Source organism: Geospiza fortis, unplaced genomic scaffold (assembly GCF_000277835.1).
Source record: "Geospiza fortis unplaced genomic scaffold, GeoFor_1.0 scaffold97, whole genome shotgun sequence".
NCBI classification, from domain to species: Eukaryota; Metazoa; Chordata; class Aves; order Passeriformes; family Thraupidae; genus Geospiza; species Geospiza fortis.
This window is the reverse complement of record NW_005054343.1, coordinates 4,057,981-4,071,045: the sequence shown is the minus strand read 5'-3', so window position 1 is coordinate 4,071,045 and position 13,065 is coordinate 4,057,981. Positions and strand designations below refer to the sequence as shown.

The following is a 13,065-nucleotide window of genomic DNA, read 5'->3' as shown; positions in this document are numbered from 1 at the left end:
ATTACTGCTGTGTTGTTGTTGTAGGGAGTACTGCTGCTTCAACTTCAGTAACCTGTATACAGATACAGACTGTCTTTATTTTCACTTCTAAGGGAGCTATTTTCTTGTAAATCCAAATCTGTTTACTTTATCAGTAGTTTAACATCTTCTTAGTTTACTTGCAAGTAAAAGCCCTTGTCTACTTCATGAGAGCTGCTCCTTAGGAAAACATTCTTTAGACCAGCAGGCATGGGAAAAAGTCACTGACTTTCTCTGTTACTGTCTGTTACTTCAGGGAACTCAGAAAGAGGCATCTGATTCTGGTTAAAAGAAATTATTTCCTCAGTGTCATTGTGTATGTAGCATTTAACACTTAAGAGTTGACATTGGCTGCTGAACTCTGAGTGTCACACTAGAGCAAAGTACTTGTCCATACCACCATGAGTATTCCTGATTAATAGTAGTAGGAACTAAAGGATGCTCTGGCCTGGGTTAAGACTCTTCTCCAAACCATACAGGTGTTCACTATTACCCAAGCTGCTGTAAACTTTTTCTTTTTTTAAATTTAAACTTCTAGACTACTGCAAACTAAGACAGTGGTGTAAAAAGCAAACTGTTTTTCCTGCTGTTTCTAAGCTCACTGGTAATTTTGAAGATTTTTCAGTTTACATTTAGGGAAGTACTTTGGACACTTTGAATGCTGTTAATTCTGAGTGTGACTTCTGTTTTGTGGTTGACAGATGAAGGCTGGTTGGAAGTTGTTCAATCTTTAATTAGAGTTATTCCATTAGAAGATCCCCTGGGACCAGCAGTTATAACGCTACTACTTGATGAATGTCCTCTGCCAACAAAAGTGAGTCAAAAGCAGATGCATTTATCTGTGCATGTCAGTTACTTGTGGTTGCCACACCCAGGATCCCTTTGAGTGCCTTTCACCAGTGATGCAAGACTGATAGTGGTTCAGAAAATGGGTGTAACATTCAACTTCAAGTAGTCTGGGGTAACTTGGTGTCTAAATGTTAATTAATGGTAGGAGTGTTCTCCCCAAAAAGATAAATTTGATCTGTGGGGAAGAAGCAAGAGAGCCTTGGGTTTTGGCTGCTTTTCCTGCCACTCTCTCCTGCTGTGTGGTACTTACTCTGTGCAGGTGCTGCAGAAGCTGCCCTAGTTCTGCCCTTTTGTTCTCTCATTTGCAAATCTGCACATTTACAAGTCACTTTTGAATTTTTTCCTGCCCTGCACATGAGGAATACAATGCAAGTGGGTGTGTTAAGCTAAATAAATTACATTTTTCAACTATGAAATACCTATGTATGGTTTTGGCAAATGAGAATCCTTTTGTTTTACTGGTCACTAATCTGGTTTGGGGCAGAAAGATGACCTGAGGTGTTCATGCTGTGTGTAACTGAAAGCCTCAGGTGCTTAAGGATGCTAAACATAATGTTTGTACAGTGAACTTGTCTGTCTTCAAATATTTTCATTATCTCATTTCTTCAGAAACTGATAATCACATCATTGCTGCTTTCATTTCTCAAGCTCTTGATGCTGCCAGTTTTAGTCTTCCATTGGTGTTGTTAGGGATATGAAGAGCTGGTTGCATCGGTGGCTGGAGAACTGGTCAAGCTCTCAAACTACCTGAAGTGGGTTTGTTTCCCCTAGGCTATTGATTCAAGTGATCTGAGACTTTTAAACAAGATAAATGTATTATGACTCTCACAGAGACTGCTGAGTTATTTTGAAAACAAAGCTATGACTAGAAACTTTGTCTACTTTAAAAAAGAAATCAGAAATGTAGACCACTGTGAATGCACATAGAGAGAGTGATTTTGGATTTTTTGTTTGGCTCTACAATATCCTCAGCAATCAAATGATTTGTCTTTGAAAAGCCAAGTGACTTTCATTTGGGTACAGTTAAGGAGTTTGCTGTAAAATAGTTGACCTTATCAAGACAGGGAATGAGGTGCTTGTTTTTCTGGGGGGCCCAGTGGTTTTTTCCTGTGTAGCTTCTTTACAGCACAAGGAGCTGCAGCTGTGGGGTCTGCTGGCCACATGCAGCCTCATAAAGTCTGTGCTGCTGTTCATTTTCGTTCTATACAGTTTAAGTTTTTTGTCTTGGGGATTTTAAGTCAATGCCTCACTTCCATGACAGCTGGAGAACAGCATTGTGCTGTATTTTATTTTCTGGTTTTGCAGGCTATAAAGTCCATAAAGTTAAAAGGGCAGTGCAGTAAACTGTTTATTCTATAAAGTCTTTATTTAACTCAAAATACTTGATCTCTCTGACAGTTCTAATAATGGCTAAAAGCAGTATCAGTATGTCAAGAGTCTAATTTTAGTGAGTCCTTTCCATCCCAAGTCTGTTGCTCAGTCATTCTTTCTTCTTTCTCTGTCCTTTCCACTTAGCTCAGTCCTGTTCATCAGTTCTGTTTTTGTGGCTTTCCTTTTAAGAATGTAACTACTTTTCAGTGTGATCTCTGTACAGACCTCAGACTCTAGCACAGTCACCTGATTCAAATGTGGCTCAGAACACAGTTCAAAAAAACACATCTATTCAACTTGAGCAGTGCTCATTTTTCCTCCAAATGGCTGCTGATGACTTCAATATGAGGAGTTCTTCTATTCTAATTAGATCCTTGCCTGAGATTATGCAGTTTCAATCTGAATCAGCTGAAACTTTCATGAAGGCTGGAAAGTTGAGGAGGATTTGGAACTTTTCAGGGTGGGGTTCTCCCTGTGGGATGACTTGTTCAGGCTCTAGATTAACCTCTAACTACCCTGAAAATGCAGAGAATGCTCTAGGCCTATCTGGAATTTTATTCATACCATACTGTCTGAACAAAGCAAGTCAAAGCATGGCATTTTAGCTTTATTACCCTCTCTGGTTACTTCCTAAATTTGTGTGACTACAGAAAACCACTTAGGCTCTCAAGAATAGAGTTTGACATCCTGTAAAGCTGACAGCATCCTAAATTTATGATGGGAATGTGGGCTTTTTGGGGAAGGGGCATGTCTCTTTAGTCCTGAAATCTAAAATCTGAAACAGTCCTTTTCTTTTGAAAAGGGTGTGAGTTTTAGGACCCTGGAAATAGATCAGATGGCAGTGGTGCCATATGTGCTAATTGGTTCCTATTGCCATGGGGAGCTCACTTAAATCCAGAAGTGTCCTGAGCTATTGATCACAACAACCAACAATCTGGGGCTAATTTTAAAGTTACAGCTCTTGGATGTGTTGAACTTTTTTCTCATTTGTCCTTCATTATCTTATCTTAAAAGATAACCACCCCATGCTGTCTGTAATACGATGTTGACTTTAGTAATGTGTAAAAACAATCTGACTTTACGATACTGAATTAGGGGGTAACTGTCAGTAACATTTAAGAGATTTCTGATTTTTCCTTTGCAGGATGCATTACAGAAGTTAACAGAAATATTAAACTTGAGTGGAGCTGCTGCTTGCCAGGACTCTTGTCACCCTGCCAAGCACCGGAACACGACCGCAGTGCTCGGCTGCTTGGCAGAGAAATTAGCAGGTAAAGAAATAAATTAGCAGGTAGAGAAATTAGCAGGTAAAGCCCTGGCCGCCTCCTCACAGCTGGCACTTGGATCTCTGCAACACCTTCTGCTTTAGCACCCTCCATGTGTAGGTCAGAGGTGTTTGCTTAGAACTCAATGTTCTGCATCCCAGGGGTACCAGGTGTGACAGAATCTGGTTGATTCAAGTGTCTGAATGAGCCATTGACAAATCCTTCTGATGTGTGGTTAGTGATTGGGGATCACTGGTGGTTATATTGCTTTAGCACTGTAATCAATCTCTTCTGCAGACCCACTCTGGCTGTGAATTACTGAGGACACATTCTCTAGAATGTAGGCAGGAATATCAAGTTGGAGATCTTGGAGGCTGTATAGAAATAAAAATGTTTTTTCCACTAGACATGTCTTATTCTATTGTAGATAGCTGAAAAGATTTTCTTCTGTGTTGCTTAAAAGAAAACTGCTGAGATTCTATTTTAAGGTGTCTTCATATAGAATCTTTATTCCCTGTCATTCCTACCTAGTACACAGCTGGAAACTGATGGTTAAGTTTCCTTCCTGCTGGTGATCTCTTTTGTATCTAGGTTTTTACTCCTTTTTTGAAAGTGCACAGGAAATAAAGGGGAAAAAAGTGATTGTCCAATGTCACCTAATGGTTATTAAAACCCAATTACTGTATTTCTGGGGGAAAAAAAGTAAAGAACAAGGTCTGGAAGTGTTTTTGTACTGTAATACTTACACTGTATTATACTAAGTCAAAATGAGATACTGTATCTACTTCTATCTTAGTGGACACAGATCTCATTGTGTCAGCTCAGGCAACAAATCTGTTAATGAAGTGTTGGAACCCACTGCAAGTTCTTAAGAGCTTGTAGATGCCAGAGTTTGATTCCCTGGTGTCTCTCTCTTGATTAAGTGGACACTATTTCAGGGCCTTTCCATTTTAAATTGGCTGCTTGCTCTGGTGCTGCTGCAAGCTGTATAATTAACTATCACGTTGGCTGTTTCAGGTGCTCAGTTTTGCTTCTTTTGGGCTACTGATAGATGGAGCTGGTCTTTGCACATTGACTCTGGAAGTAAAGGGGAGACAGTAGTTTTTCAAAAGTAAAGAGCATGAAAATGCTGAGTGGAGGCTGCTGGAGTCTTACTGCAAAATCTCTGGCTGGAACTCTGTACCCACTTAGAGCTGTGAACTGAGCAGGACTGTAATGTGCCAGTAACTGTGTAATTATTAAATGTGCAACAAGTATTTTACTAGAAACAATGATAATTGTTTTATATTATAGTTTTGCTTTGCTGTGAAGTTGTTTGGTGTTCTTTAATTTGTTACCTTGTGTTTAAAAGCTCTGTGGTGATGGGTATGTGGTACTTCCCATGGAGGGATTTCATTCCTGATGTTCTTGCAGGTCCTGCAAGCATAGGCTTGCTCAGCCCAGGCATATTGGAATATTTACTTCACAGCTTGGTAAGTGTCTTTGATCTTTCTGTATGTATCCATATATAGCAATTAGAATGCAATTTTATTATTATTATTATTATTGTGAAAAGTTGAAGTCATGTCTGCTAAATATTGGCAGTGTATGTTACAAAAAGCTGAAATTCCAGAGCCTGTGGGATCTCCATTCTTGGAGGTAATGAGAAGTCAGTGGAACAAGGCTCTGGGTAGCCTGATCTCTCTGGATCTATCTCCACAGGAGGGTGGAATACAGGCATTTTGGAGGCTCCTTTGAACCTTTGACTTACAGCTCTTCTTGTCTGTACTGGGTATTTATTAATAAGCTTTTTCTTACTGCCCATGTTTAGAACTTCCAGTCCCACCCGACAGTGATGCTTTTTGCACTAATAGCACTGGAGAAGTTTGCACAAACAAGTGAGTATTGGCCTGGTACTGGTCTTACCACCATGGCTTCTGCATTACTGTCACTTGCTTTGCCTGACCACTTGTGAGCATGAGAGCCTGCAGTGGTATTTATTGCTTTAGTGACATCCCTCTTCCCCTCAAAACCCCTGAGATACTTGCTGAAACTTATTTTCCCTGTTAGAAATTGCTGTAGAAGGATTTGTGACATGAGGCCTTTGTCACTGACATAAATCTGTATTAGAGCTGGACAACAGCATTGGGAGCTTGTAGGCAGGAAAAGATATTTTTTGTTTTAATGGCAAACCCTTAAGAGATTTGCTGAAACTGACCTTCTCATCTGAGAAATTACTACATAATTACTTATGACATGAGACCTTTGTTACTTGAAAAGAAATCAGTCAGTATTGGGGAGATGGAGAACAGCTGTGATCGGTCTCTTGATGATGCAGCTCCATGCTGAGAAATCTGAATGAAGATAATTCCAATTCTGCTTGGGGAAACATCTACATGCTTGTAATATTGAGGTTTAGATGTGTGTAGAGAGTTCTAGTGCATTTGTAGGATGCTATTTTCAACTTATCCCTAGCTGATAGCAATTATTCTTTTCTCTGCAATTGCAGGTGAAAATAAAATGACAGTTTCTGAATCGTGCATTAGTGACCAACTGATCCTGCTGGAGAAATGGACAGATAACCCCGACTACTTAAAACGCCAGGTTGGATTCTGTGCCCAGTGGAGTTTAGACAATCTGTGTAGGTATAACAAAGGGATGGATGAATTAAATAGTAATCACTCCTCCAAGAGATGGAGGGCTCCTTTGTGTTCATTTTTTATGAGCACTTAGTGTACTCATTACAAACCTGGCTGCGTTTGTAATATCTCCTTGGAAAAGAAAACAAAACCAAAAAAACACACCAACAAATATATCCAGTGTAGTGGTATGGAAAGAAAATTTTGGCATGGAAAATGTTTTTAAAAGGAAGTGATTTGTACTGTGCAAGTTGGAACTGCAATGAAAATTCTTCTTTGCACCAATTTCCTGTAACCCACACTTCAGCCAGTTTGCTGAGTGGCTCAGCAGTGCAGCTCTGTCTCTGTGGAACGTCTGGGTTGCTGACATGTCCTGGTGATGGCCACTCCTGTGTCATTCCCCACTGGCACAAAGAATTACTGAAGACTTTTTAAATTAAATATACTTTTTGATTTTTGTGATCAAAAGCAGAAAGTGTTTGGCAAAGCACTGCTCCAGGTCGATCTTTTGGATTATTAAAAACCCACTGAATTTGTTTGTTTAGTTGTGATTTCAAGGGTGCAGTAACTCTAATGACCTTGTATTTTCTAATGCCTTTTAGATAAATTTGGCTAAAAGGTCTGTTGGGCTTTAGGGGCTTTAGTCAGCTTATGGAAAGCCAGTGTTAGCTGTGTTTAGTAAATGTCTAAGTGTTGTAGCAAGTTTGAGTTATATGAAGGTCCTCAGATAAGATCTTTCACTTGTAAATTAACAGGTATGTGTCAACAATTTGACACCTGGCAAGAGAGAAATGCTTCTGATCCTTCCACGTAGAAAGGGCAAGCTGAGAGAGAGAGAGAGAGCTGGTTAAAGTTCACCACCTAAAAATGAGATGGTAGAAACCTTTAAATCCCTGTTTTCCCCTTCTTCCTATTTCCAAATCTGTTTCCACTGTAATGAGTCAGAAAAACTCTGCCCACTGAATATACTAGTGCAATGGTAAATCCTGAAGCAGTGGCATCTTGGTGTGAAATTGGATGCCTTCCATTTGCCTGTGGGTTTCCTGCAAGTGCTAATTAGATTGAGGGAGCTCTAGTCAGAGGCACAGGTCATGCTTTCATGTTTGGAAGGTATTTAACACACATTCTATTGAAAGCTGTTTTCATGCAGGCTAAATCTCAGTGTTTCATTCAATTGTGCCAAAAACTACCTGGATCCTAGCGAGATTGTCATTCTATGAAGTGTTTAAAATCAAGTTTTGCAGCAGCAGTAACTAATGCTGGTTGGGATTTTTTTTTTTTCAGTTTTAAAAGAAGGCAGGCAGTTTACATATGAGAAGGTTGACTTGACCAACATTAGGGCCATGCTGAACAGCAATGATGTCAGTGAATACCTGAAGATCTCACCACATGGATTAGAGGTAGGAATTGTTTCAGGTATTCAACCTGAAAAAGAGGCTGAAGAAAAAGGCAGGTTTTGCTTTGCACTTGTTCCTGTGATTTTGTAGAATGAATCCATCTTGTCTGCCAGCTTTGTACAGAACACTTGCTTTGTCATCAAAGGGTTGTAGCATCACTACACTGATCTCAGTTATAGAAATGTTCACACTACAGTAATGCCTGTGCCCCAAAATTTCAGGGAAGTGATGAGGATTCTTAAGAGTCCCATGGCTTTTCACTTACTTTGTGAGCAGTTTTAGTCAAAATATCATTCTATTGTTTGTCCTGTCTTATCTTGAAAAGCTCTCAGCAGTCAGATTTTTGTCTCAGCCACATGGCTTTTTTTCTTTCCTCTCTAACTCCTAAAAACTTGTTTGACTACTTAGAGGTGAATTTTCATGAATTAACATTGAAGGCCTCCTTGTCCTTCCTACCAGGAATCAGTTAACAACCAATGATTTAGGTTTTCCTGTCTTGGTTGTCTTAGTCTTTAAATCTTTACATTGTTTCTGTCAACTTTCTACTTTTCTCTTTTTTTTTTTTTTTTTCCTTTTGTTTCCCTGCCTGTGGCTTAACCACTTAACAATTTTCAGTCTTGCCTACTCACTAGGTCAAAGAGAGGTCACTTAGTCTGAAATGCCTCTAAAATTATGTTGGTATGTTCTTATACTCAAGAAACTTGAACCAAGGTGGAAGGTGTTTGTTTGGGTGGTGATTTTTTGGAGCCCCTGGGTTTGGAGGGTGATTTTTGGAGCCCCTGGGTTTGGAGGGTGATTTTGGGTTTCTGTTTGGTTTTGGTAGGCACGGTGTGATGCCTCGTCCTTCGAAAGCGTGAGATGCACATTCTGTGTCGACTCTGGAGTCTGGTACTATGAAGTCACTGTCATTACTTCAGGAGTGATGCAGATAGGATGGGCAACCAAAGACAGCAAATTTCTCAACCATGTGAGTACCTGTAATATCCTTGAGCTGGTGATGTAACATCAGTATTTTCCTTCTTACAGCATCTGTGAAAATAGCTCTGGTTATTCTGTGGTTGTAACTGAGCACTTGTTCCCTTCAATTTTTCTGTGTCCATGAAGAGCTGGTTTTGCTGAATTTGGTGGTACAAGAGAAGTCAGTTATTGCTACAGACTCACACTGTTCACCTAAGGCTTGCAGAGCTAGCAGAGACAGCTTGTTATCTGCTGGCTATTGTATGGAAACTATAGGAAACTTTATTTCTTATTTCTTGTAGCATAATCTCTTGGAAATTCTTTAGATAATAGTAATTACTCTCTGATTTTGGAAACAAACAATAAATCACTAGGAACAGCAGTTTCTCATACACTGTCCTTTACAGAGGTCACCAAGCAGCCATTTCCTCATCCTCTTTAACACATTTTCCTATTAAATTAACTTTCACAAGGGAAATAACTCAAATTCACTCTGGGATATCATGGTATCATTGGATTTGCTGGTAGCATTAATATGGGACAGTCTTGGAATGCAAAAGCTTCTTTTTAATTAAAAATAGGGATTAAAAAAAATTAAACCCTCTACCTTCTTGCCTTTTCCTGAGAGTACAGAACAAGTCTGCTGTCTTATTTTATAGCTTTACTGTCCTTTTCATCCAGATAATTTTGTATCTTATTCTCAGTTCTAAGTATTCTTCGTCCTACTATTTACTTGTAAGATTATGTACTTGCTAGCATTAAAGCAAAATGTGCCTTGTGCACATGAAGTCCAAACATAGTCAGTCATCATGGAGATGTCACTAGGCTTTCTTTCTTCTTAAATCTTCATGGTAACTCTGCATGACTGTTAGAAACTTTGTATGCTTCTCATGCTATGATATAACTTGTTTCGGTATTTCCAGAATAAGAAAGAGTAATTATTACTACCCAAAAACCTTTTCTACCTCAGCTTAATTTTCCATGTTATCAGCCTTCCAAATGACCATTAATGTTCATTAAAGTCCAAGCTAGAATTTTAGGACAAAAGGTATGTCAGGCCTAGCCTAGTGCTGAGGATGGAAACAGTGCTGGGGTTTCAAGTTGACACTTCTACTGGCTAAGCTTGAGTGAGAAATTCAGCTGTAGCCCTTCTTTACTGTTGTAATTGTATGGCTTTCTGCTCCTACTTGGAGCTTATTTTAGAAGAAGAATTATATATTTAATATAGAGAATTATATATTTAATATAGAGATAAGCAGTTAAACCTGCTCATTTCTGATTATTATAGAAAAAGTCATTCTACAGATGAGTCAAATACAGAAGTTAATACGAAGATAGGCCAAATTCATACATGTGAGCAAATATTGATTGTGGGGGTATGAGATAAATACATTAAGGAGATTGAACAAACACCAGTGGCAAGAAACCCAATGGGAATGCAAGAGTAGCTTCTCTCACCATTTAACTTAGGTATTCCTGTGAGTTCAGAGGTCTTGCTCCATTTCTTCTAATTATTCATGGAAATAGCATTGTCTTCTATAACAATTGTCTGATCTATAACATGTACATATCTCTGTGTCACATCCAAAGTCCAGTCCCACATTTTTAGCATGGAATTGAAGTGTGATTTAAGTAAAAAAAAAAAATCTAAACCATACACAAAATCAAAAAACACCAACTGAATAACAATATCATGCAGGCCTATGCTGAGCACAGTCCTTGCAGACACTGAGTGTAACAGAAACTGTGTGAAATAAAAGGCCATGTGTCTGCCTTTAGACTGCTAAGAGGCTTAAAAGATTTTTTTCCCACTTACTGTTAAGGAGCTTGGTGTATATGCATTTTTCTGTGTGTCTTGTACAAGGCATGAAAATAGGAGATGTCACATCTCTGAGCAGGATGATTTTTCTGTTGCTGCAGCTGTTTTGCTGGTGGCCAAATGCTGCTGTTATTTAAGTTCATCAGGTGTGTGCCTGAAATACAAGGATATTATCCTCTGGGTATGTCACAAACACAGGCTTCAGAAGCCATATGCTCTTTATTTACAGCATCTGTAACAAAAAGACTAGTCCTAAATATGACATTAAACACCCATTAGCTGGGCTTAGCTTTAATTTGGGACATGGGAAGCTTGTGTAATCAGATGCTGTCTGGTATTTGCACTCCAGACAAACCATGCTGTGCACGAGGAAGTTACTTACCTTCCATAATGCTTTGGTTTCATGGTTGGGCTCTGCTGTGGGACAGATTTTTCTCCCACTCTGAAACTCTTTAGTTCTGTGTTTGCCTTGGACCTTAGGACTATCACTTGATTATGTTTTCACAATTTGAGGGAGGCTGGCAGTGAAAGGGACCCAATGTGAAACAAATTAGGTGAAGGGGCTGTGTGTTTGTTCCCTTTGTGTACTGTGGGTTCTGGTGGCACATGGATATCTTGTGGGGAGGGCACTACAAGCTTGGTACTGGGACTTCAAGATAAGAGAGTGGCTGTTACTCTGTGGTGACTTCTAAAGATGCAAAAAATTAACCTATTTGGGTACTAGCCTTCTGGTATTTAAATAGTTTGACAGACAGGAGTGATTTGAGATCAGAGAATGGAACACTTTGGAAACAATATCCCCTTCTCGCTTCCTCCTCACCCCAACAAATTCCCTTTTGATGTGAAAATGGAACTGAAACTAGTTTGAAAAAAAAATATTACTTTCATGGGGGAGAGAGAAAGAAACTATTCCTGCTCCTGTGAGAGTGGTTTAATGACAATTCTTTGCTTATTTTTTCTGCTGAGTTTGGGATTAAAGGCACAAGACAGTATTTCTTGTTTGGACTCAGATGTTCATTAGTTCTTATCTATGTTACAGTCTCAGAGCATGAGTTCTACAGCACTTCATTAACAAATTACAAAATGGAGCCCTATCTTTTTCCCTACTAGGCCTTTTAAGGATAAACTGCCTAATAAAGAAATTAACCTAAATTATTTTTACTTTTAACCAATAACCAACCACCCGTGCCCCACAATGACTTTTTCATCTAATTACACAACACCACCCAAACCCATGGAGAAGGACCAGTCTCAGCCCTAAAACTTCCATCTTGCTTTATATATATTACTATATTTTAAAACCTTAAACTCCAAGTGATATTACACACTTCTATTCAAACTCCACACCCACAATCCCAGTTTTATCATTCAATTTTGAAAGCTTTCTCCACGACCTCAGGTCAAATGCAGGGTTGGCTCCTGTCAGCACAGAAAGTCCAAAATTCTCAGTTTCCAGAGTTCCAACAGATTTAGGTGAATGCAAAGAGGTTTTAGCTGAGTGTGAGGGACGGCTGCAGGCTGAGATGTTGTGCTCTGTCTCTGAAGGAAGGTTACGGCATCGGGGACGATGAATACTCCTGCGCGTACGATGGCTGCCGGCAGCTGATCTGGTACAACGCCAGAAGTAAACCACACTCCCATCCCTGCTGGAAAGAAGGTATTCACTCTGTCTGCTGCTCTTTATCCTAACTGCATTTCTGCACAGGATTCTTTCCCCTTGCAGGTATCTGTTCATTGGTGCGAACAAAGCAGTTACTGCCTAATTCTGATGATCATAAAGGTTTAATAATTACTGTGTCTTTGTGATTTAAATGGGCACAGTGGGCACTACAGTTTTGTTCCCCAATCTGTGTAAAGAGACTTTTGTTGGTTAAACACTTTTTCTTTTCAAATGCAGAGTGAAAATCATAGTACCAATTAACATTGGACATTTAAACATTAGATTTTTTGTAGTTGTACAAGTACAAACAAGTCGTACAAACAAGTCCACTTGTTTGTGTTTGTACACAACAGGGTTGAAATCTTCCTTTCAGGGTTAAAACAGTTGTTTTAGAGAAGGGGAAAAAACCTTGATCTCTGAATTAGACCTTTTTTTTTTTCTTTTTTAAGGAGGAGTTGCACTGTCTTGCTTACTTTAAATTCTTGGATAACTACTTGGACAGCAAAGTTCTGTTCTTGATCTCAGCTTTGAAATCTTGGTAGGATTCTGTGCATGCCAAGCTTGTGTGAACTGTGCCGCCTTCTCTTCTATTAAAATTTTCCCCCAAGGATGGCTAAATTAAAACACCTCTTAAAAAAAATAGCACAAGCATATTGGAAATTTCTTCTTAGAACACCCACTTGCTAAAGTCTATTTTCAACAGGTGTAAAATAGCCAAGGAGTGACAGAGTGCAGCTTTCTTCTGGCTTTGGCAAATACTCTGCAATACTTCTACAACTATGTAGTATTAATGCTCTGGCAGACTAAAATACCTAATTTTTTTACTATTTTCTTCTGGGTTTTTTGGTTTTGGTTTGGGTTGGGTTTTTTTTAGTTACTGTCTGTATCAATGTTCCTTCTTTTGTGCTTTTGCAAACAGTTCCTTTTAAGTAAGACAACTCACAGTGACATATGTGATACTTGAAACAATAACTGTTTCAGCTGTTGGCATTTAACAGAAATTAAATCTTTAAATTATTTTTGTTTTGCATGTAAGGAGACACAATAGGATTTCTACTAGACTTGCAAGAAAAGCAAATGATCTTCTATTTAAATGGAAACCAACTTCCTG

General features: G+C 39.0%; 1 protein-coding gene across 1 annotated transcript in view; it reads left to right on the top strand.

The window, feature by feature from the left end:
- Positions 1-13,065, top strand: part of RSPRY1 (ring finger and SPRY domain containing 1) — a 29,905-nt gene that overhangs the window by 11,830 nt on the left and 5,010 nt on the right. The window contains exons 5-13 of the mRNA XM_031058467.1: positions 720-832; positions 3,383-3,509; positions 4,917-4,975; positions 5,314-5,380; positions 5,992-6,123; positions 7,406-7,521; positions 8,342-8,485; positions 11,840-11,951; positions 12,991-13,061. Coding sequence (XP_030914327.1) covers positions 720-832; positions 3,383-3,509; positions 4,917-4,975; positions 5,314-5,380; positions 5,992-6,123; positions 7,406-7,521; positions 8,342-8,485; positions 11,840-11,951; positions 12,991-13,061 — 941 coding nt within the window. The remainder of the gene's footprint in view (positions 1-719; positions 833-3,382; positions 3,510-4,916; positions 4,976-5,313; positions 5,381-5,991; positions 6,124-7,405; positions 7,522-8,341; positions 8,486-11,839; positions 11,952-12,990; positions 13,062-13,065) is intronic.